Source organism: Amaranthus tricolor, chromosome 13 (genome assembly GCF_026212465.1).
Source record: "Amaranthus tricolor cultivar Red isolate AtriRed21 chromosome 13, ASM2621246v1, whole genome shotgun sequence".
In the NCBI taxonomy this organism is placed as follows: Eukaryota; Viridiplantae; Streptophyta; class Magnoliopsida; order Caryophyllales; family Amaranthaceae; genus Amaranthus; species Amaranthus tricolor.
This window is the reverse complement of record NC_080059.1, coordinates 9,044,110-9,068,699: the sequence shown is the minus strand read 5'-3', so window position 1 is coordinate 9,068,699 and position 24,590 is coordinate 9,044,110. Positions and strand designations below refer to the sequence as shown.

General features: G+C 34.3%; 1 protein-coding gene and 2 long non-coding RNA genes across 6 annotated transcripts; 2 read left to right on the top strand and 1 right to left on the bottom strand.

Moving 5' to 3' along the window:
- Positions 1-544: 544 nt before the first annotated feature.
- On the top strand, positions 545-2,970 carry LOC130797658 (uncharacterized). The gene is made up of 3 exons (XR_009038923.1): positions 545-828; positions 921-1,013; positions 2,618-2,970. It is a non-coding gene; the product is annotated as an uncharacterized LOC130797658 (long non-coding RNA).
- Positions 2,971-3,522: 552 nt separating this feature from the next.
- LOC130797655 (carbon catabolite repressor protein 4 homolog 5) lies at positions 3,523-18,024 on the top strand. 4 transcript variants are annotated; one of them, XM_057660354.1, is made up of 14 exons: positions 3,524-3,963; positions 4,858-5,021; positions 5,309-5,374; positions 5,844-5,896; positions 7,128-7,209; positions 9,890-9,936; positions 11,639-11,705; positions 12,372-12,464; positions 12,541-12,573; positions 12,674-12,756; positions 14,735-14,852; positions 14,942-15,027; positions 15,107-15,191; positions 17,352-17,998. In XM_057660354.1, exons 1-14 carry the CDS (start codon positions 3,720-3,722, stop codon positions 17,412-17,414), a joined length of 1,284 nt encoding a protein of 427 aa, XP_057516337.1. In that variant the 5' UTR covers positions 3,524-3,719; the 3' UTR covers positions 17,415-17,998. The 4 variants fall into 4 exon arrangements, with proteins under 4 accessions (XP_057516339.1, XP_057516337.1, XP_057516340.1 ...); XM_057660355.1 differs by having other exon boundaries at positions 3,526-3,963; positions 14,756-14,852; positions 17,352-17,994; XM_057660356.1 differs by lacking the exon at positions 12,541-12,573 and having other exon boundaries at positions 3,523-3,963; positions 17,352-18,024.
- A 640-nt stretch (positions 18,025-18,664) lies between these two features.
- LOC130797657 (uncharacterized) lies at positions 18,665-21,096 on the bottom strand. Its single transcript, XR_009038922.1, has 3 exons — positions 20,429-21,096; positions 19,900-19,972; positions 18,665-19,483 (listed from the first exon to the last, which is right to left on the bottom strand). It is a non-coding gene; the product is annotated as an uncharacterized LOC130797657 (long non-coding RNA).
- Positions 21,097-24,590: the final 3,494 nt, after the last annotated feature.

The window sequence follows — 24,590 nt, the reverse complement described above, 5'->3', positions numbered from 1 at the left end:
TTTATTTTACGTTTTTCCAATTCTATAAATATTAATTTGTCAAATGTTACACCTCTAAACAACTATTTTTTACAAATAACCTTAAACCAACAAAAACGGAATAAAAAACCAGCCAACCAACCCTATTTGCTGAAGACCCCTAAATTTGTAGACCTAATTTGTTAAATTAAATTACATGACTAATTCATTTGCACTGTATTTTCTCTGCTTCAAATTACTTGCAATATTAGAACTTTTATACTATTTATATTCATCAATTTTAATTTTGTGAATAGTTTTTATGGAAATTCCACATGATAGCTGAAACAGTTATAAAAACATCTTTGTTAAAAATTACTATTTTAATAAGTAAAATGAGTTTGTCATTTTAAATGTAAAATTTTACTATGAAATTTAGATATCAGTTTTATTATTTGTGGGGACAAAATAAATTATACGATGAAAAATATAGGTGTATAATACACCTTATACTTGATAAATATGTGTAGGAAGCTATATTACTCCTAATATAGCCACCTAAACCTATGACTCATCTAATATTCACGAGTCATCTCAAGCAAACATATTCTTAAGTGAAATCTATATAAAGTTTACATAGCAATACTCATCTCCTTCTTCTACCATCTCAAATTTCTGAAAAACAAAAACATAGAATCTCATCATATTAGAAATCCCCAATAGCTAGAGTTTGAAGAAATTCAATCTACACTTCTTGAATAATCTAATTTCTTGAGCAAGTGAAAGTTAATTGGAATTGTTTTGGAAATTAGAGAATTATGGGATTGAAGAAATCAAGTAAAACCTCATTTTCATCCTCTTTTGGTAATAGTGAGTTCATATTCATCTTCCTCCTTTAATGTGTATGTTGATTTAAAGGTTAATTGAACCATTAATTTGACATTTATATGTATAATTGTTAGGTTCTTTTGGTAGAAGCTCTTTTTGGTTGGATTAGTGAAGTAGATCTTTGATTTTGGGTGGATTACAAAGTGTTGAGAAGAATTTTCTCAAAGGTAACCCACAAACTATTCTATTAAAATTGTTTAGTAATTGTGGATTCAATTTAGGTTTTTGATTCAAATTTAAGTATCAACTTAAATTTAAGATGAGTATATGAATTCAATTAGTAATTGGGTTGTTTTTAGCTTGATTAGTATTGGTTGATTGGGTTATTGGGTTTCTAGTATAAAATTTATTATTTTGAATATTGACAGAAATTGAGCGTTCTGTTTTGGCCATTTTTGGGTTAGTTGTGATTGTTTCTGGGTTCTGATGTCTTCATAAGAATTGTATGAGGGAGTTATGCCCAAAATGAGTTCGTATGAGGGAGTTATGTCCAAAATACTAATAGGCTGTCATGAAAATCGACAATGAGCTTTATGTTTTGCCATTTTTGGGGCTGTTCTAATTGTTTCGGGTTTTAGTGTCTTCATAAGAATTGTAGAGCTCTGAGTCCGGGTCGCGTAGCCACTTGAATCACTCCCAATTGAGTTTGTATGAGAGAGTTATAACCAAAATACTAACAGACTGTCATGAAAATCGAGAATAACCAATCATGAGATTAATTGTTCAAATTGGGATTTCAATTGGGTATTTCTTTAATAAAGTATTTAAGATTATTTTATGTTTATTTATTAGGTAATTATGGATAGTATGAGTTTGTTGAGTATTATTGATGGTGATGAAAAAAGAGCTTGGATTGTTATCTTTTGGCGTTATAAGTTGATGTACACAAGGTGTTTGTTCAAATGCATCAATGAAGTTATTTGGTTTTCTAATTTGATTTTTGGTGTTCGAAATTTTGGATTGTGACTTCGTTTGACTTTACTTCTAGTCCTTGATCAAATTATGTTTTGTATCTTCACAGCTTTATAAATATGAGCTTTTAAATATATTGTATTATGAAAATGAGTTATGGTTATTGATTTCAAAGAAAATTAAGTGATTTATTGATTCGTTTTATATGGAAATGTTCGACATTGAAAAATGTACGTTTTTGGGAATTGGCAACGGATATTTATATCCGGATTATTGTGAAATCCTATAGCTTGATAATAGGTAATGGTTATTCGGATCGGTCTCGAGCCCCCAATCCCGTTTCGTTCTTGCAAGAATTGTATTTTCGGTGATGACGATCACCCATGTTCTCAGGATTTAGATCAAGCCTACTTCTTGACGGTCCATATATTCCCACGTTTTTAAGTGTTGTTATATCATTGTTTTAATATGAGACTTGAATATATACGTTTGGTATATAAAATTTTGTTTGTTTCGCAAATGAAATCATTTGTTTCATTTGTCGTATTGTTTCGCTATTGACTTGTAAAATAATAGCCGCATTTTGATTTTCGCTATTAACTTGTAAAGTTATAGCCGTATTTTGATTCACTATGAACCAAAGGTTCTTATTCGTATTTATGTCGATACCAAACGGTCTTTTAAAAGAGTTTGAGTTTTGGTAAATTAATCTTTTATAATGAGTTACCAATTGAGCAAATAAAGTATTTAATTGAAGATGTCTGTTAACGAATGTATAGAAAATATAGTAGCTTGTTGGATTACTCAACAATTTAATTGTTGACAGTCTTTGATGGGGCCTATCTCTTACGAGGGATAGATCCATTTTCAGGTTAGCTCTACGGTGGAAAGGATGCCTACATGTATTATGTGTTACGAGCGAGGACTTCTTTTGGAAATACATTTTGTAAATAGTTATTCGTAAATTAAATTGTAATAATTTCATAGTATTTTGTAAATAGTATTGTAAAAAGTTTTAAATAACTTTGATATTTGTTTGTTGTGATCATCGAATCACAGGTCGGATTCAGTCCAGACCACTATAAGTTTTTCGCTATGTTGTAGACAGTATTATTATACTATTTATGTTAGTTTAGGCTGTTTTAGTAGCATCGAACTTTCATGAAACGCTAATAATAACACTTTTGTAAGATTTTTTCACATGGTAGCATCCAATTTATGCCTTATTTAACTGCCGTAATATTTTCCGTTAAATTCTTGTCAATTTCCGTTTAATTCACCATTTTGACGTTTCTACCCTTATTTAGTGTTGGTTGTTGTCTTTTTAATTTGCCCTAAAAATTTGAGAGTGTTGATGAATTAAACGGTAAATTAAACGTTAAAATGGTGAATTAAACATTTGAGAGCATAAAAATGGTTTAGAGCAAATTATAATGACAACCAACACTTGAATAGGGTAGAAACGTTAAAATGGTGAATTAAACGGAAATTAATAAAAATTAAACGAAAAGTACTATGACAATTAAATAAGACATAAACTGAATGCTACCATGTGCAAAAACTTTTACATCAGCATTTCATGAAAGTTTGATACCATGTAGAATTTTTCTAATTTTTAATCAAGTTAAACCATAGTCATTTTTCTAATTTTTAATCAAGTTCAACCATAGTCGTTTTTCTAATTTTTAATCAAGTTAAACCATAGTCGTTCACCTCAATGCAAAGTTTACCGATATCAAATTTATACATAATTTTTTAATAATTGATTGAATTAGTGATTACACCAAGTTAAAAGTCAAGTAATATATAGTCTATGGCAGGGAATCCGTTGAAGAGGAAGAACATGAAAATTGGTGTTGCTTTGCCAGGGACAAAAAATGGCCTAATTTATTACCAAGCTGAACAAGATCGACTTCCACCGCCTTCTAAACCGCGCATGTCTGCCGTCGCCACCGGAGAAGATGAATAGCTATTACTCTTGTACACGCTATAATTCATATAGCAAGAAAAGAAAATTTGTTCATGAAGAAATTGAACAAGAACAAACCCTAAAAAGCTGCATTGTTAGACGGAACTCTAAGTCTTCAAGCTCAATTCAATCTTATTCTTCGTACCAGAGGCAGAAACATACCAAGCAGAAAAGCAGGACTCATCATAGTTATCGCAAATGGAGTTATTCGGATTATGATTCCTCTGCTGGTGGAGGTAGTGCATTTTTATCTCATTTAGACTAAATTTTTTATGAATTTGGTGGGTCGAATTTGCTTCAGAGGTTAGTTATTTGTATTCCTTTAATAAATAATGGGAATATGTTGATATTTTTCTTTTTCTATGAAATTTCTCTGAGTTGATTTTTGTTGGGATGTCAACCTCTGTGTCACTGATTGTGTGAAATACAAATTCTAAGTTCTAATGGTAGGGAATCGGCTGTGCCATTAATCCTGTCATTACTACATTGGTTCCATGAATATTCCCTTTTCCCTTCTTTTGGCTTGTAAGAAGTTCATATGCTTGGAGGCAATAGTCCTAGATAACCTTGTTATAGACTTGGAAATAGTGCTTTACTATTCATTTTGATGTATATAGCACAGGGCAGAGCATTGTGTAGTTTTGGATTTTGGGTCGGAGAAATCTGGTGGACTTAGGCTAGAGTGGTAAACTTGCTGGTAGCTGTAGTGCTATTGTGCAGGGTTTTTGCTCTATTTCATGTTCTTAATTTTAGTAAGAAGCCATAGAACAGATGATTTTTCCTTAGAGCAAGACAAATTGGGGATTTGATGCTTTGTAGCTTAATAGATGAACTTAATTGGGACTCTATTAAGAAACCTTGTGAGTTGTAAGTTGGTTTACGCTTCCACCGTACAATTATGCTCAATTCATGAGGCCTCACGTGGCTTGATCAAGCTGCTAGTAATTTTTCCGTGACTACAGATTTTCTGTCCTATTACTTGGATTGTTAAATTGCAATCTGATTGTCTAATACTAATCTTGTATATCCTGATTTCTATTTTGGTAAAGATCTGAACTGAAAAGCAAGTAGTTGACTTTGGAGCTGACCGTGTTTATTATCTCTCTTTTTATTTTATTAAAATTTTTCAGATAAGCTGGTACTTGTATCATACAATGTTTTAGGAGTTGAAAATGCATCAAGACATCCTGATTTATATTATAATGTTCCACTCAAGTACCTGAATTGGGACCATCGTAAATTAGCTATATACAAGGAGTTAGCACAGTATGATCCTAGCATTGTTTGTTTTCAGGCAAGTCCAAATATTTTTTGTTTCCCTTTCTTAATATCTGGTTTTTTTTTTTTTTTTATAGAACTTGTGATTTCTTCTCTTGTTTGAGAAAAATCTCTAAGCTACCTGTTTTTTAACCTTAAGACCCTCACTTTTACTCGATGAAAAATTTGTTTTTCTTCCAAATCCCTTTTAATTTTGATTTTCTTTTGAGGCATCCCCCGGTTGTCCTTGTGTGAACTTATAGATTTCTTCCTTATCATTTGTTTTTGTTTTTTTTTTTTTTGTTTTTTTGTATGTGACTGCAGGAAGTTGATCGTTTTAATGACTTACATGATGCCCTAAAACAGGATGGGTTTGAAGGTATTTTAAAGGTATCAAAATCTTGTACTCCCTCCGATTTTTTTGTTCCCATTTGGAATATGGGAAGAAATCAAGAAGCGCGATAATGAGAAGCAAGGTTCTATTATGTGTAATTATTGATTGGAATAAGTAATGAATATTGAATCTTGAATCTTGAAATTATAACAAGTAGTAAAGGGGTATAGTAAAAAAGGAAATGGTCATAATGAGGAGAGAGGTACCCTTGATATGAAAGAATCAAGTAAATTTTGGAGGTTAAAAATGTAATTATGTGATTCCTTTGGGTGAAATGTGTTAGGCAAATGATTGTCCAAAAGATGTCTTAAAATGGAAAGATTTATAATAGGAAGAACCTTGTGATATTTCCATTTAGGGAAAGTGGGAAGAATAAATAAGAACGAGGGAGTATGTGCATATTATCAAGTTGCCTTTGAAGTAAATCTTCATGAACCTTACACATTACTACTTTTGATACTATAGGCTCGGACAGGTGATGCTCAGGATGGATGTGCAATATTTTGGAAACATAAACGGTAATAAATTTTTATGTGTAGTCAACATAATGCTTTAACATAAGATTTTATTCAGGCACCAGGGTGAATATTTTTATTCATAGATGAAGTGCTACTGTATTTTCTATCTTCATTAAAAAGTAATAAGTAGTTAGCGCAGAGGTGAGGTTATCCCCTTATGTGAGTACGAATGAGATGTTTGTCTTGCTTATTATTATATTTTAACCCCTTCTATTATCCATATAATCCGCCCCACCCCTCTCTTTGCTGACTATTACCACCTCCACTCCCCCCCTTTAATAAGCACTTACAACCGCACTGCTTCTATAGACAATCATGATTCATACACACCATTTTCTAAGCATTAATTCTACAATGTCACTGTAAACCACTTTCATCTTCCCAAATCTCAACTTCCCATATAATGGGGTTTTTGGGAAACCAAATCATAGAAAAGAAGTGGCGACTATGAAGAAATGGAAGCTCATAATGAAGAGCTTAATTGTACTCCCACTTGTGGTGATTGAAATTGGGCAAATGTTTTGTTGCTAGTGCTGAAGCCATTTCGGATCACCAAAGACTCAATTTGAGATGGTGTTTGGTATTGTAATATAATGGTGATAGTGATCATAGAGTTGGCAATAGGTCAAGTTGTGGTTTTAGTTGGTATAACTGTGTTGAGAATCTTCGACCTTGAACCTTACCCTTTTTACATAAACAGGGCTTGAATATCAAATCTAAGTGAACATGCCTTACACTGGGTCCACTTGAATAGACTAGGTTGTCCCATTTTATGACATGGTTTTTTTGAACAAATTAGTGTCAAAAGCTCAAAATTGATAAATAAATTCTTCCTATTGTTTATTAGTTGTAACGGGAACAATTGAAATTTTTGTAAATCCATATACTTCACTGTAACCCCATTTTTGTTGGGCGAAATTTTGGTAGTGCAATTACTCTTGATATGGAGAAAAATCTATCCATATCAAGTAAATGGCTTGGAAGAATTAGAGTGTCTTGGCAACACTGGTGGCCTCTTTGTTAGTACTGGTCTCTGGAATAAATTTTGTTATGTGAATGTTAAATTTGTCTTGGCACACAAAAGCGTTACTCATGAGAGTTATTTTATGGGGTTTCTCTTAAAACCTTATTTCTTATGATAATGATATTTTCACTCTGCTGGATTATCTTCTCCTATTGTACTTTACCTTCTATATTTTGTTTATCTAATGCTATTTACACTTTGGTGTAGATTTAAACTTATGCACGAGGAAAGCATTGAATTTCAGAGCTTTGGCTTGCGTAACAATGTTGCTCAGTTTTGTGTTTTAAAGGTATTGTTTTTACAAATTTGTATTTTAGGTTCATGGATATGAATACTGTAGCGGTACATGACTTGTGATGGAAACAAAGAGTATGCTTTTGTTTGCCATTTCCACCATTAGCGATAATTTTTGTTTTCTATGCCTTATTTGTTTTGGGGAAATTTTAGGAAGTGATAAGAATGAAATTGAGAATTTATGGATAGCGTGTGCTTGGAAAGAGTATAGTTCTCATATCATTTGATTCATAGCTGTTGTATTATGATCATTTGTCTTATATTCACAGTATAAAGATTAGTATACCATATATTGTAGAACTTTCATACGATAATTTTTTTTGATAAGAAAAATTATCTCAAAGGAGCAAAAAAAAAAGGTATGGTACAACAATAGGGATGAGAGATCCCCCCAAAAGAAAACCAAGCACAAGCTACTACAAGACACTCCCATCACTTCTCGTTTGAAGAATTATGTTCAAAAAGGCTATTAACCTTAACCCATAAAGTGGCTAGGAATTTCGCCTTGTTCCAAATGATATTCAATGGTAAAAATCGATCACAAAAATTTATGTTTCTTTCTAACCAAATCAACCATAAGATCTGAAAACTTCCTGACCTCCATAAAGACTTAAGGTCTCCCGTTTACCCTAGATCACAATAGAAAGTATTAAGTATTAAGAAAGCCATCTATTTTTTTGTTGCAATCCATGATTCACCGATAAATTTAAAAAGTCTAGCCCATTTGGATTCAAAACCTTATTTGGCCTTCTTTTTTAAAGATTCTCCATGGTATTTAATTTTCTTTTGGCTACCAACCAAATGAAAGCTTTGTTTTTGGTAGGAACCTTAGTTTTCCAAATTAATCTTTCCACTGAAAAGAGGGAAAAGCATCAGAGGAGGAGACCAAACAAGTATAGAAGGAGGTACATGAGAAAGTGTTTGATGGGTCAGGAATATACACTCTAACGTCATTTCTGGAGAAGAGAAAGAAGATCAACCGCTGATTGTAAGTCTCTATCCTATGGGTGATATCTAAACAAAAAAGACCAAGCTATATGTTATAAAAAAGAAATCGCCTCGTGTTTGGATGAGAGTTGGTATAGTCTTTGAAAATTATTTTTAAAAGGTTGTGTACCCATCTAACAATCTTCCCAAAATCTAAAACTATTCCCCCTTACACTTTAAAATGAGTCAAAGGAAAAAATTTCGGAAGTACCTGGGATATAGATCTGTAAGGGATGAAATATGAGAAGCTGAAAGATGTACGCATTTTCCATTGAGTAGTAGGAGCTCCAGAGATGCTTCTAATGACCCGATACCACAAAGAATTCGGTTCACAAAAAAATATCCAAAGCCATTCTCCAATCTATGCTGTATTCTTAGCCTCAAGATTTCCTACTTGCTACTCCCAAAGCCCCTTAATCGAATGGCACTGTTATATCCCAATTCACTTGATGGTCCTTTCTGACCTCACCATCTCCTTCCCAAAGGAAATTCCTCATCATTTTTTTCCATCAAATCAATGATCTAGGTAGGAGCCTTGTAAAGCGCAAGGAAATAGATAGAGGTGATGCTTGTAATTCTACCTCCCACAATGTAACCTGCCTTCCATCCATTGAGCCTCCTCTACACCTTTATAATAGGCGCTCGAAAATCTTTATTCGAGGGTTAGATCCCAAAGGTAAATCCAGGTAAGTGATGGGAAATTTCACTACTTCACAATTAGCCATTTAGCCTAATTATCCAATTCTCCTCCTAAGTTTATGCCTGCAAAAAAAGATTTGTGAACATTGATTTTTAGTCCCGAAATTTTTTCCAAATTATAGCAAGAATGTGTAGTGCTGATCCGCCGACAAGAAAAGAATAGTGTCATCCGCATGACTGATAATGAGATCATCTTTGCCTACCCTCACACCTTCAATCACCCCTCTTCCAACACCTCTCGATAATATAAGTCCCAAAACTGTCACCAAAAAAAATAAAACATCTCCTTATCTAACATTCCTTGTTGAGTTAAACCATTCCTTGGGGCGACCATAAAAACCAATGGAAAAGAAGCTGAATTGAGACACCCTTTCCATTTTCTCCATATAATCCCGAAGCCTTTCCTAGACATTACCCTATCTAGGATATCCCTACTAATCCTCTCATTTGCCTTTTCAAAGGCCAGTTTCAAATATTACTCCCTTATCATCTCTCAATTTGTTGTTATTAATAGTTTCAACAACAATTAAAACGATATCATGAAAATAGGATTAATCAACTGTTGTGTCTTATGGATAATGATAATAGCTCGAGAATCTGAGATCTATAGTACGAGAATTGGATAGTGAGCCACATTGTTGACATTTTAGAGGATTTGGTATTGATGGAAAAGTCTTCATTATGGTGCATTAAGTGTTCTTGAAGCATAAAAACTCTTATCAATCCAAATTGAGGAATGCAGGTTGAAGGGGTAGGGCCGTAGGGGCACAATAATCTTTGCTATCCTTTTTCTTATTAATGACCCTGTTGGGATTAAGATTTTGGTAAGTTGCGTTAAACTTTCTATTGTTTTTTGCATCCCCTTTATCTAGTTGTTGTGAAAGATTATATGACAACAATTTTTATTGTTTTAACAATGTGTCTGAAGAAGGATGAACCCATATTCCAATTAGTTGTATGACCTTGTGTTCATTGATCTTTTGTAACAGATGAATGATGATGGATTGAATTCTGATCGACAAATGTCAAATCCTACGTAAGTCCTATATGTATTGATCAAATATAGTATTAAGTGGTGGGTTGTAGGATTCATGTGAACTGTGGGAACTTAAAGTTAGATACTGATCAGATTGAAGCTTTTGTGGTTTGGATCTACGAAGTTTTTTTTAAATAATAATTTTGAAACATACTTTCATTCTGCCTTCTTGTCTCCTTTTTTGGATACTTTGGTTTGAGATTTGGGAGACAAATCGAGTTTTATTGGGAGTGTGGAAATACCACCCAATTTTGTACCTCTTGAATAGCCTTCTCTTTGTTTTTCATGGTGAAGAGGTTAGATTCATATATTAGGTATTTTGTTTTTTATATAAGTACATTTTAGAAGAGATTAATTGCAAATTTGCAATATATTTGCTTATGTCTATACAAATGATACTGTCAATGTCAGATCATTTCAGCTATGCCTTCAGTGATATGTAGTCATACCTTGCAATAGTTCACCAATCCTAGATTATGAGATTTGTTCCAAGATTGAATTTTGCGTCAAAATTAATACACTTCATAGCTTTCTTGTTTATAGGAATATTAACTGGGAATCTTGGTTTATACTCCAAATGTTTAACTTTTTGCCCGACTTCAAAGTTGACTCTTCAAAGCTATAAGAGCGTATTATTTCTGTCTCGCTTACTCTTTCTATTTGCTAGCCACTTTTTGTTTTTTATGGTCAAAAGACCCATCACCCTTTTAAATATCAGAAATTCTGCTTTATCAGTATGCTTTATTCCGGTGATGATTGGTAGAACAACGAGAATGTCTATTACTGATATGTGCTCACTTGTTCCTAACTATTTGTTACTCCTATCATGTGGATTTTTACACCATAGTGTTATTATTATTATTATTGTTATTATTATTATTGTCATTATCACTATTATTATATTATTATAAATTATATTACTGTTATTACTATTAATTATTATTAATGTTATCATTATTATCATTATTATTATTATTATTATTATTGTTATTATTATTATTATTATTATTATTATTATTATGAATATCATCATCATGATTATTATTATTTTACTATTATTGTATTTGATAAAAGAAAAAATTGTTATAAAAAAATACCTCATACAACCCAAAAGCGGAGGAAGAGGAACCATCCTATATGGATGCTCTTCCGAGCCCAAATGGGAAAAAGAAAACAAAATACAAAACTAAAAAGGAAGGAAGATGAAGATGGACCTTCTCTCAATGTCCTTATGGGCTTTGTTCTTAACTATGACCAAAAAAATGGCAAAATCAACTAAAAGAATCAATTATATAGGGACATCCCCTAATACAAGCTAAACAGTTATCCACCTATTGTGTTAAAGAGGTGAACGTCAGCGAGAGCTGCTTATAGTAGTAGTAATAATAATAATAATAATAATAATAATAATAATAATCAACAACAACAACGACAACAACAATGTGAATAATACAAACTTTCAAATTTAATTTATGTTTGTATTTTAATTTAATATTTATTGTAAGAAGGATCTGAGATAAGCCGGTAGAAATAAGGCATTTGACTTGGTCTGTGCATTCTTTGCTATCAAATTGTCGCAAACACACTTGGGTTTTGTTTTAGTGGTAGTTTAGTTTGATATATTTACTGAATCATTGATATAGCTTTCCTCTCAATGAGTTTATTAGAGAAGTATTAAAATTTTCATTGTGACCATGTGTAGAACTTTGTTGGTTGGAAATATACACGTTCTTTTCAACCCAAATCGAGGAGACATCAAGCTAGGGCAGGTACTCAAACTTTAAAATTTATGCAGAACTATTTAAATTGTCAATTAATAAGGATGTCAACGGATCGAACTCAGATCAAATTTGCCAAACTTCAAGTTGGCTCTATCTCATTCAGATTCAGATTTTTCCAATCATACTTGAAGTTAGATAATTTCGTTTGAGATTCACATTAAATTTTCTTTTAAGATAACTAATTGGGAGTATTAGGAGTTTATATTATTTTACTTTAATTCTAATGTTCCAACCCAACTATATTATTAAGTCATTATAATCTATTGTTGAAGTAACAAAACTAATCACTTGTGTAATCATGAGTCGGTCTAGTAGTTAAAGAAATCGTTCTGACAAGGGTTTGATTCTTGCCACCTATTGGAAAGATTCATTCACCTTCCTCTTGCATGTAAAGGGATTCTCCAACCTTACCCTCGAATAAAAAATAAAAAATAAGTGGGTTGTTGTCAAACTCGTATTGGATCTTGCACAAGGTCCAATTGCCATTGTATTGAGGTTAGAGATGTGTTTTTTGGATCGAACTTTTACCCTTCTGAGTTGGACTTGGGTTGGTTTTGGACTACATTTTATCCCTATCAATGAAAGAATCATTGTGAAATTTTTTTCCACGGGTATTACTGTTATTGGTGACATCTTCTGGAAAAAATATTTTAGGTACGCCTGTTCCTGGAGAGGGCACATATATTATCTAAAAAATGGGGTGGAATACCTATTGTCCTTGCTGGCGACTTTAACAGTGTGCCTCAGGTATATCTGCAATTTTAGTTTTTAATTTTTTTTCTGAGGGTCACAAAGCATTTTCTGATAGTCTTTGTGTATCCAGAGTGCTGTATATCAGTATATATCCTCTGCAAAGGTAAGCGACTGTTTATCATGAGCTGCCTTTTCTTGCTAATATTGTTGTTCAGTGAATTTTATTTGCAACTTGTTATAAGGTGCATTTTGGTCTGTTGCAGTTACATATCTTGGAACATGACCGGAAAAGAGTTTCTCAAAAGATGCCTCTGTATCACACTTGTTATACCAAGTCGCCATTCAGGTATATCTTTTAGCTCCCGACATCTCATTAATTGCTAACACCTCATAGATTGCATATAAGAAAGGCTCATTAGCCCTCTACTCTCACCCCACTTTGCTCGTCACTTTTCCATTTAGACTGTCTTCATCCCCATAGTTAATTTGTTAGGTAACCATTACCCTTAAATTTGCTGGTTTTTTGATACACACACACACACTTATATTTGCATGGTTTCCATCTCATAAGTCTAGTTATGGGAAAGGAGCATTTTATTGTCTACAATACCTTGTTTTACCCTAGCTTTAGCTTGTTAAATCGTATGCACTTCTTTTCGTCAAGTATATACGTTTGCTATTAAGGGTCAATGGAAGCAACCTCATTGATTTTACAAGGTTACGGTTGCATACATCTTACCCCTAAACCCCACTTAGGTGGAGCCACTTTAATAACATAGTACTTGTGTAGTGAAATGAATCATCATTTGTGAATGTACCCTGCAAGCTTGAGTCTTCACAATAAATCTATTGTAATTGTGGAAGTCAATGGAGAAGTTGATGGTATTTTTTGGAAGGTGAATTTATTATTTTATTTCAAATTATAAAGATTTAATATTGGAAGTTGAGAGAAAGGTGTGATTGGAATCACAAATGATGAGACAGTTAGTAGCAGAAGTACTGAATTGCTGCATATAAAATGTTCTCCAACTAGAGCTTAACCGTGTGGTTCAATTGAGAAAGACTGATGAGTAATTAAGGAGATATGAACATGGACAGATTAAAGATTACCTTAGATATGGAGGAAGGATCACCCTTGTTTTCCATTTTCTTTTGGTTTTTTTTTTTTCAAGATGAAGTTAGTAGGAATGAGTTCTTATGAAGGTTTAAATGGTGAAAAAGTTGAAGTTAATGCTGATGGAATGAATCATAAGAAATTTGAAGATAGTGCTTGAATGTTCATAATACAAGTTGGATTAGGAAACCCACAAGTTTCTTGTTGTCAAATAAGGTTTAGCACCATGAAACTCTTGGTTTGCACGGCTGGAATCATGATCTGATAACAGTCGTCTTAGAGACTTAGACAATCAATAGTACCCCTTTTTAGGAGATGTTTTTGGATTTGATTTGGGAAGAAAATTAATCATGCTGCCCCACACATGTTAAAACAAGAAATGACAAAGGGGTCTGATTTTCTGATATGAGGGTGGATCATTTGAGGATAGGGGGATTGATGCAGAATCATGAGGTTAACAGGTTCACGATTGAGCTGCATTTCCTATTTCTGGCCAGATGAGGAACTTGGCTTGTGGCCATTGATTGTTTATGTTAGCTCATCCATGAAAGGGAACGCAGCTAACACGATAGAGCTGTTTGCTCTAGATCAGAAAATGGTTTTTTACTGCAGTAATTATATTGATTTTTCTTTCTTTCTTTATTTGCATCAGCTTTTTGTATAGTTAAAATCCTTTAAGATTTTTTTTTTTCTTTACAGAGCCTATACTGTAGATATTGAAGGGATGGAAGTTCATTTGAATTACTTTTTGACTAATTTTGACTCCTGGCAAACCAATATTATCTTCCAGGAAGGAATCTATTTGTCTGGTTTTACTTTCAATTGCATTTGTTAGCCAACAAGTGGAAAATATTGCAAAACTACCTTTGGAGGATAATTTTGGAGTTCCTTTTTATTTTATAACTTTGAATGTCTGGCAAATACTTCTACTAATCTAAGGAGTCACATCTATCTTTTACCAGAAACCTCTTGGTGCTATACGCATCATTATAGGATGCATCTACTTCTTGTATGCGTCATATGTGCATCTGTATTTTTATGAACATTTTATCAATTGTGAACAGCTTTTTCAAAATGCGACATGTTCTAGAAGATTTGAAGTAAATGGTATAGTATCGTAGTGGACTTCACTTGAAGTTGGCTCTGTTGAATAATAAATCCTATAATTTGTTTTTGAATCCCCATACTCTCTTGGACATTGGAATGACAGACGGAAGTCCTTTACATGTAGATGGAGAGATGAGGAAGTGAAGCTTGCCACTGGAAATGAGAAAGCCACTTGTCTGCAGCACAACTTAAATCTCCGCAGTGCGTATGTTGGTGTTCCAGTAAGATAATATAGCCTGATTTTGGAAAAATCTAATAAATTAATTAGGGATGTCATTGCGTTGCCTGATTTTTGGTGATTGATTTCCAGGGGAACGTCACATTAAGAGATAATATGGGAGAACCCTTGACAACATCATGCCACTCGAAGTTCATGGGAACTGTGGATTATATATGGTAAAGAAAACCTTTATGTTGAATAGCAAGATGTGTCTGAGCTTGAAGAGCTTCTTAACCGTTTTATTGCTTGCTTCAGGCACACTGAACAGCTTGTTCCTGTGAGAGTCCTTGAGACAATATCTGGAAATGCATTGGACAAAATGGGTGGGCTCCCCAGTAAGGTACTGAAAATTACATGTAGGCTACTCCCTATTAGGATATTTCATTATTTGTATCCCATTTTTACATCAAACATATCGGATAGAATACAAGGAAAGTGAAATGTCAAGCAAATGACCCAAATGTTGAAGACCAAAATGATGAAAGATTGGGTTGGTCGGCCTTCGGCTACGTGAAATACATGAATTCTTTGATTTTTTGTAAGTCTAAATCTTTCATAACTTTTTTCACCCCTTCAGTCTTTTTCGCCCTCTTTTTATGTCCCTCAAGTTTCAACTTTCACCTTTTCTTAGCGGTTCAGAACTTCGTCTTTGCTCATGTTCATAGTTAAAAACATCTTAAATGATACTCTTTCATCTTTTCTTAAATTTTTGCGACTCCTTACCCCTTTCTTATATCTTCTTTTTGAATTCTATCCTCAAGATATGTCCACTCATCCATCAAAGCATTTTGTATTTCCGCCATCGCCACCTTCTTACTATGATCCTTTCTAGAATCCCAACATTTTGATCCATATTGATATAGTAGCGCTCGTCTAATAACCATCCGATAAAATTGTTTGTATAGCTTTAGGGGTACACCTCGATCACATAGTATCCAAGTAGTCGCTCTCCATTTTCGCCACCCACTCTTGATTCTATGGGTCACAACTTGTTGGATATCTCCATTACACTGAAATATGGACCCAACGCATATGATGAAAGAGAAAATACTTAGATTACTTGAAAATAGCCATGTTGATGGTGGTGTCTTTCCCTTCTTTTCACTGCTATGACCTGGCTACTTGAATTAAATAGTAAATTTGGAAATGAAATATTAAAAGGACAAAAGCAAAATGATATTTTAATATTGATGAACAAAGAAAGATTACAACCCTAGAAATGGTAAAAGAAAGATAAACCAAGCACTTCGAGAAGCTTGAGATCTCCAAAAAATGAGTATAAACTCACCCACAATTTGCTTACTAATTTCTTGATTGTAATGTCTCTCTAATTCCTCTTATTTATAGTAAAGCTACCACTTAAAACTAACTTATTCCCCAAGTTACTCTTAATATGGCAATTACTATTTTACCCCTTCGTAAGCCCAATAACAGGTCATTGCAGATTGCTTCCTAATCTCAATTGCCATGATTGTGTATTAAAAGGCCTCTTTGAGTGGAAAATGGGAGTAGGGAGTAGATCAATTGCCATGATTGGAAGGGAGTAGGGCTCTTTGAGTGGAAAATGGGGCTAACAAATAGGCAGTTGCTAGACCGTACCAAATTCAAAAATTAATTAGAATACTTGCGCACTTTTCATTTATGTGAAGTTGCACGTGATGTTTGCTATCAAAGGTCAATTTGAAACAACCTCTTTGTTAGTTTTATCATTAACAAGGGTAAGGTTGTGTACATCTGCCCCTCCCAAACCCCACTCTTGTTGGGATCCACTTAATGTCATTAGAGTAATGAACTCTAATGTAATTAGAATATGTGTTGCTTAAGGCAATTGCTAGACTGTAAAGCTTTAGATCAAAATTATAATGTGTCTTTTTTGCCGGGTAGTTTTGGTATATTAAAAACACTAGAAGTTTATTCTCTGTAGAAGGAATAAGTATATTAAGAGTTGTAAAAAGGCTCTGAAGAAACATCTGAGACAATGATGGCCAGTCAAAAAAGTGCTGATGGTTTTCGATACTATTTGTGGACTTTGTTCCTGAAATCATCAGTAGAAATCATCTGTGTACACAGAGAAATTTATGGCTGATTTGCTGTAGATTATGTGAAAATAAATTCAGGATTGAGTCTTGTCTGAACACCATTATTCGGTTTGTTGGAATGTCTACTACTACTGTACACAAAGAAATAGGATTTTGATTTATGAGTGATTCTTCGCATTCTGTTGTTATTTGTTACTCCCTTTGTCCCTATGAAATTTTACCATTAGATGATAAGACAAAATACACGTGTATGGAAGAAATGAATGGTTGAGATGACGAAAGAGAATAAACTATTGGGTTTGGGTGAAGTTAAAAGAAAGGGAATTTGATCATTGTCAAAAAAGGAAAGGGTGCAAAGTAATTGGGACAAATTTAAAAAGAAAATAGATGCAATTTCATAGGGACTGAGGGAGTGTTTTCTTAGACACAAGTTTACTAACCCGACATTATTGCTTCTGCAGAATTGGGGCAGTGACCATGTAGCATTAGCATGCGAATTTGCTTTTGCCAACCGTGAAGCTTAAAATTTGTCTAATATCGTTACACTTCCTGATATGATTTGCAAGTATGGTGTACAACGCATTATAGCTTGCTTCCATGGACAATTTCAAGTGTTTCGATCTTATTCATGAAACCTTGAACGTAAGTATCGATGAAATCTGTCGTTCAGTTCCTAGGCGCTCAAAATGTGGCGACAGAATTGTAAGAGAATAGAAGAAACTGAGGATAAGGATGAGCAAGTCAGAAATCCATGTCACAGCACAGGCAGATGAATACATCAAAGGAAAGCCAAGAACATCGAGAGTGAATCATCAGGAAGTCTGTTGATTGAAACGAGCTGATTTTACACTGTTTATTCTGTTTTCAACTGACGTTTTAGAGGAACTATAAGTTGAGCGAATGCTAGCATGTATGTTGAACATTATGTTTTAAGCTTATATGTAAACTAAATTCATGAGTTATCGTCACTAATTGGCTAGCCATGAAATATCCTTTTTTGTATTTGAAATTTAATAAATCAAGATAAATTGACATGGGTAGTTCTGATTACAATTTGTTTATGTTTTACTGCTTTTTTGAATTTTGGTGGAGAGGAGAATCTGCTACTTTCAATGATGTTTGCTAGTAAAATGGACTATAGTTTTAATTACAATTAGTTCTGATTACAACCCTTGTTTCGATGTAGCCGATATTGTTGGAGAATTTTCTACTTCAGAGCATCGGATAAGGGACTTGACGAAATCTTACAGTGTTTTAAGATTTAAACGGTGTGTTTGGTTATCATTTGATGGTGGTAATCAAAAAATATTTTAGTATTAATTTTCATAAATTATTATAATTTTATTACTATGGTAATAAAGCTTTCATTCTTAAACACATTTTTTTCTTTATAATTTCTACGGATATTTCATATACCATTGAGTTTATCTGAAATTCACCATATACCACACAAAATGTTTTAATTCACAATGTACCATTGAGTTTTCGTCCGTTAGCACAGAATATCATTAATGGCAACTGCCGTCAGTGTGCCGTTTGTGGTAAATTACTAGTATGCCCTTACGCATTCAACTGATGCCATTGTTAGGGTTGACTTCCCCAAACACAACGTATGTCTTCAAAAAATTGACCCCCCATCTTTCTTCTTCTCCATTCAAGAAACTCTTTATTCGTCTTCATTGATCTGGAACCCTTAAAATCCATCAAAAATTTGCAAAGTGTCGATTTGTGTGAAGTGAATTGTAGGTTTGTGAGGCAGCGTGGTGGTCGTGACTGAATTTCGCACAAAGTTCGCTAATTCGGTGGATTAAGCATACGCAAGGTATTACTATCCTTATCCATTTGCATTTCGAGTTCTAATTTTGTATTTTTTTGCAAAATTGAGTTAGGGTTAGGGTTTGGTGGAAAGTGATTATCTGTGTCAGTTTGTTTGCTATGAAATTCGAATGTGAATGTAATGTAATGTATTGTTGGTAAATGTTGTTGTTAGGATGAGTACAATGTGGTTGTTAGTTCGTGCTTTAAGGGGTACTTTTGATGTGAGGGTGGATGGCACCGATAAGACCAATTTGATGGAGTTGATTGAGTATATGTTTGAGGATTTAGTGAAATAGAAGTATATCTCCCTAAATACTTTACCCTGTTTGTGAGTAAACCTAGAATAAATCGTAAGTTAGAGTTAGTTGATGATGGGGCAATGTAAAAAATGTGGGAGTGGAATGAAGGGAAGAGTGAAATTGAAGTGTTTATACGTAACAACCCGACTTACCGTTAACTGAGTAAACAAGGTCATCACTGGGTTCGTTTCCCAAGAAACTGAAATCACACTTTCAAAACTTAAGCAAAGAGGACACCAACTTTTCAACGTAACTAACTCAGCTAATTCTCAAACAAACATCTAACTAAAACACAAGTAATCATACAATTTACTCAGATTCCAATATAACCAACACAACTAAGACTAATATATATTTATCCAAAAACCTAATACAAATCTACAAATTCCCACGTGCTCAGCTAAATACACATCCTTTAAACGCTATTCAATCAACGCTAACTCATCGTTCCCGACCAGTTCCGATCTGTAATCAAACTAAAAGATGGAAACAACAGAGGATCAGGTCAAACTGAATGAGAAGTAACAATCCAAAACAATAAAACACAGCAATTCAAATCATAGTTTTAAAAGCAACATCAGTTCCCTAGTTCTATGTGCGCACAGAGAGTCTAGTTTGAGAGGTGCCCCATAGCTCTAAGGCTATGTCGCTCTTGGGTGAAGCTAGTCAATATCTCAATGACAATTCGCTTCAAAACAGGGAACAAGGAACAATGTTCCTCAACTCCGTCAATGACCAGCTCACAAGCCCGATCCATTGACCAAATCATATTATCAGCATAAACATTCACAACATTTGTCTCAACAATTTTCAATTCAAAAGAGCTTTAGTAAAAAGGTTATTCTCAAGAATGTAGTCTGATTAGACCCTTTAAGGGACTGCTACTACTCACCAACAAGACGCTTCAAAGAGCCGCGATCGATTCGCAGCTATCTACTAGAAAGAGCGCGCAGAGAAATCATTTCCTGAAGAATAACAAGATCAAAAAACATCACTTTAGAGCGTTCGGTACAACTTTACTAACACATAACTTATTACATCTCCTCCTAAACTCAAGCTTAACCAAAACTCTTGTTTTAGCATTTCTAATTAAACACAAAGGTCTACATTTAAACCAATGTCAATAATCATCTAAAGAATGTAATAATCTCTTCAAGAATATCAACTAATCCAATATTTAATCAATAACCACTGTTTCCCAATACAACTCATAATCTAGATATCCATAAAATTAATATCATCTACACAAGTCCATCTCTTTTATTATTGTCAAACATTGTGGTAATGGTTCATAAGGATAACAATAGGAATAGAAGAATAAAATAATTCAAGAAGAAAAGATGCAAAGATGCTTGCAAATTAATGATAAGATATGTAAAAACAATCATCAAAAGGACAGAGATCATAAATTTATTTACTACCTCAATAAAATGGCGGCAATGGGAACCCAAAGAAAGTAATCTCGCTCAAAAATCAGACGTGGAAAGAAGGTTTTGTTTTTGGCTTCTTTCAAAACTCACAAGAATAGGGAAGAATCAAGGTTGGTCACCGATGAACGGATGTTGCTTTTTGTTGTCTTTACAAGAATCAACTGCTGTTGTGTTTGAATTTTCGGCACAAAAAAAAAACATAATGGGACTGTATCCAAAATTCGAAACTTGAGGAGGAAAATAATGGTTTCTGGGTTTCATGAATTTCCAGAAAATGGATGAAGACATGCATTTAATCCCCAATTTTAGAAGGAAAAATAAAATAGGATGAATGTTTAATAATGTATTGAAAATCAAAGAAAGAGGAAGAATATACTTATTGGTTTTTGTTTGTTATTTTCGAAATCAGAGGAAAATGGAGTGTACCTAGCTGCTGGTTCGAAGGTGTTCAAGAAAAGTTTTGGTGCTTGGAACTTCGAAAAATCAGATGATGGAACAAGAATGGGAATGGTGCTTCTTGATGCTGATTTTTGTTTGTGCTTCAAGCCAAAATAATACAAGAACCAAGCTATGGCACTTTTGACAATCAAAGACCAAAAATGAAGGAATTCCCATGGGGTTTAGTGTAGAAAAGAAATCAGGAAAACCAATTTTTTTAAATAAAAGAAGTAAAAGAGAAAAGAAATTAAGTTTAGAATATTTTTATATTAAGTATATATATATATATATATGGTCATTCTCGTACTTACAATTCTCTTAAACTCACTCGTCTTAATTATTAATTTTCTAAATGTTACATTATAGAAGAGACAGAAACACCATCTCTTGTGTTTTAGTCTGCAAAAGTTAGTTGGGCAAAAATTTTGAAGAACAGGGCTGAAAATATTAAGCTAATGAAAGAAGAGAATAGAAGGATGGCAGAGGAAGCAGAAGCTGAGGAGCAGCTTTAGGCCCAGCAGACATATACTGTGGCTGTAGAGGTCCCTGTTTTGAATGTGGATTGAATATGTAAGAGTGTTTGCTACCCTAGCAGCTAATGAAGTTTTTCTAGGAGATTCACAACCTCAACCCTCACAACCTCCATGCTCACAAACAAAAACATCTCAACCAAATAACCCTCCAAGAAGAAAAAAGCTTACTCCAAAGAAGAAGAAAATACCCCCTACACAGTCAACCCAACAGCAGCCTAGGCAACCAACCCAGCCCAAAGAACAAACCAGGCGTAAACCCAAAGAGTGGAGGGTGCCTAGAAGCACTGCTGTTAAGTTTGGCCTTGATGTTGGCAAGAAAACTGCATTAGGGAGACAACTCAACACTAGGAGCCAAAAAAAATTGGTGGTCGAAGAAATTGATGTTGAGTCTGATGGTTGGCCTTCTGATGATAGTGAAGATGGTGATTATGAAACTTCTAATGTTGAGGCTAATTCTGATATGGAGTTGGACATTGAGGATGAGTACATTGTGAGAGAAGAAGATGTTCCTGATAATATACATGAGAAGACCTTTGAGGATTACTTAGATGGGTCTCATGTGTTAGAAAAAATGTACAAAAATAGTAAAATCTGGTCTCACTTACCATTTGGATCCATTGTTCTTGAGGAGTGGTTGATTTTTGAAACCAAAACACAGTTTCTAGATGTATTCAGAGATTATTGCATACAAGAGGGCTTCTCTGTTTCAATTGACCATGCTGACAGTAAGAGGTACATAGCAAGGTGTTTGATGAGGGATTGCACTTGGAGGATTCATGCTTCAGTTCTAAGAGACAATGTTAGTTGGGCCATAAAGAAGATAGAAGGAGAGCATGCAGCTTGTGGGAGGCTGAAAGAGAATCTTATGGTCTCTTCAGCATAGCTATGCAGACAATTGTTACAAGACTTAGAGGCAAACCTAGATGTCCCAGTTGATTAATTGCAGAGGCTATGCATGGAAAGGTACAGGATCTATATGAAGTTGAGATTGTTATACAAAGTGAAGAGTTAAGCCAGAGAGCAATTACATGGTGGGTTTGCTGAGTCCTATCTAGCTCTTCCAAAGTATGCTGAAATGATAAAGTCCACAAATCCTGGGTCTTATGCTCTGGTTACATGGTCTGACAGTTTGAAATTCAAGGCCTGTTTCATATCTTTTGCAGCTCAAGTGAGAGGATTCTTAGGTATTTGTAGACCTATCATAAGAATAGATGGTGCACATTTAAGTGGGTATTACAAAGGGATTATGCTCACTGCAGTTGCAATAGATGGGAATAATGAGATCTTTGTGTTAGACTATAGGATTGTTGACACAGAGAGCATAGATTCCTAGACTTATTTCTTCAGAAACTTGAGGTGCATGTTTGCTCAGTAGGGATCTCAGAAGGATGACTGGATTTTTATCAGTGACAGGATGAGGGTAAGTTTCTTCTTTGTCTTTAATTTGAGATTATGAAGCTGTATACTAACTTAGTCTTGTTTTTTTAAGGGGTTGAATCAGTATTGTTTGAGGTGCTCCGAAGAGCTACCAGGGGAATATGCTGCCAGCATCTGTACTCAAATTGCAAGGCTGCAGGATGGAGTGGGACAACATTTCATAAGCTATTTTGGTTTGCTGCAAATGCCTACAATGAGTATGTTTTTGGAAAAGTTATGTCCAAGATAAAAGAGTTTGATGCAGCAGCATATGATTATCTCACAAATGTAGAAGAGCAGTGGAGTGTGCACATGTTTGACAGGGCAGTTTGTTGTGATCATAACACAACAAACTTCGTAGAGTCATTCAATGCAATAACAAAGGCCAACAGGGATATGCATGTGTTGACATTGCTGGAAGATAAATTTGTGTCACTATTTTGCTCATTTAAATGCAAAAAAATTGTTGTTTCTTACTGTGGGTTATTTTTTTGAATAATTAAGCTGTCAGGAATTGGTGCATGAAAAGGATGGGTTTCAGGTTCGATAAAGCAGTGGGCATGGAACCTAATGATCTGACAGAGCATGCAAAGGGGGTACTGGTGACTAGGACTGATGAGTCTAGGTTCTGCCATGTCACTGCAGCTGGTGGTGGAGAGTTTGAGGTGAGGGATGGCCATGTCAAGTTCCCTGTCACCATTGGAAATATGACTATGTGGGTATGGGAAATGGCAAGGATCAAGGGTCCCTTGCAAGCATGGTCTCAGGGTCATTTACAACCAGAGACTTGATCCTAGGGATTTTGTCTCATCTTTCTACAAAGAGGCTACATACAAACTCACTTATAGAGGCCACATCCACCCCATGGCTGATCCAACTCACTGGCCTTCACTTGATGTGCCATAAATTGCACCACCCCAAGGGAAAAAAATGCTGGCAGACCACCTAAGCAAAGGAGAAGAGCTGCTCATGAAGCAAAAAAAGAAAAGAGACACAAGAATAACAAATGCCGCCTATGCAAAGAATTAGGCCACAATGCAGTAACATGCAAGGCAAAAAAGACATCAGCAAAGAAGGCAGAACATGCAGCTTCCTCTTCACAGCAAGGCAACACAAGGGGGAAGAGAAAGGATGCCACTTAGCATTGTTTAGTGTCATTTTTTGGTGAACATTGTTTAGTGTCAAGTTGCTTTTGAACAAAATGTTAACTACTTGGTTTGTATGACACTTCTTTTGTTTATCACAATTCCAATGTATGCACAAACTAGCCCTTACACTCTGCCAACGGCTATATTTTTTAAAAAATGGTATTTGACGCAAAAAAAAAAGTAATGGTATATGGTGAATTATTAATTTACCACAAACAGCACACTGACGGCAGTTGTCATTAATAGTATTTTGTGCAAATGGACGAAAACTCAATGATATATGGTGAATTAAAAAATTTTGGGTGGTATTTGGTAAATTTCGGAGAAACTCAGTAGCATATCATGAAATATCCGTAATTTCTATTATCACCTAATATCGCCTTTTCTAATAATAGTATATAAAAGTGAATTCCGAGAAGGAAAAAAATTATTAGATAAAACAAGCATAATTATAAAATTTACCAAGTTATTTTTCTAAATTACAATTAAATTTTCATTATTATTTTCGCGTTTAATACTAATAGTCAAACAGGTCGTCAAGAAAAGTCACTTTGCCATCTACCTTCATGTGAAGGCTTGTTATGTGTAGTCAAATCACTTGATTCGTTGATGGGTAGA

Bases quoted from the DNA above. Each gene is read 5' to 3' on its own strand.
- LOC130797655 (XM_057660354.1), top strand. From the start codon at position 3,720: ATGAATAGCTATTACTCTTGTACACGCTATAATTCATATAGCAAGAAA. The intron at 5,897-7,127 runs GTAATAAATTTT...ACTTTGGTGTAG, and splicing joins ATATTTTGGAAACATAAACG to ATTTAAACTTATGCACGAGG. The intron at 7,210-9,889 runs GTATTGTTTTTA...CTTTTGTAACAG, and splicing joins CTCAGTTTTGTGTTTTAAAG to ATGAATGATGATGGATTGAA.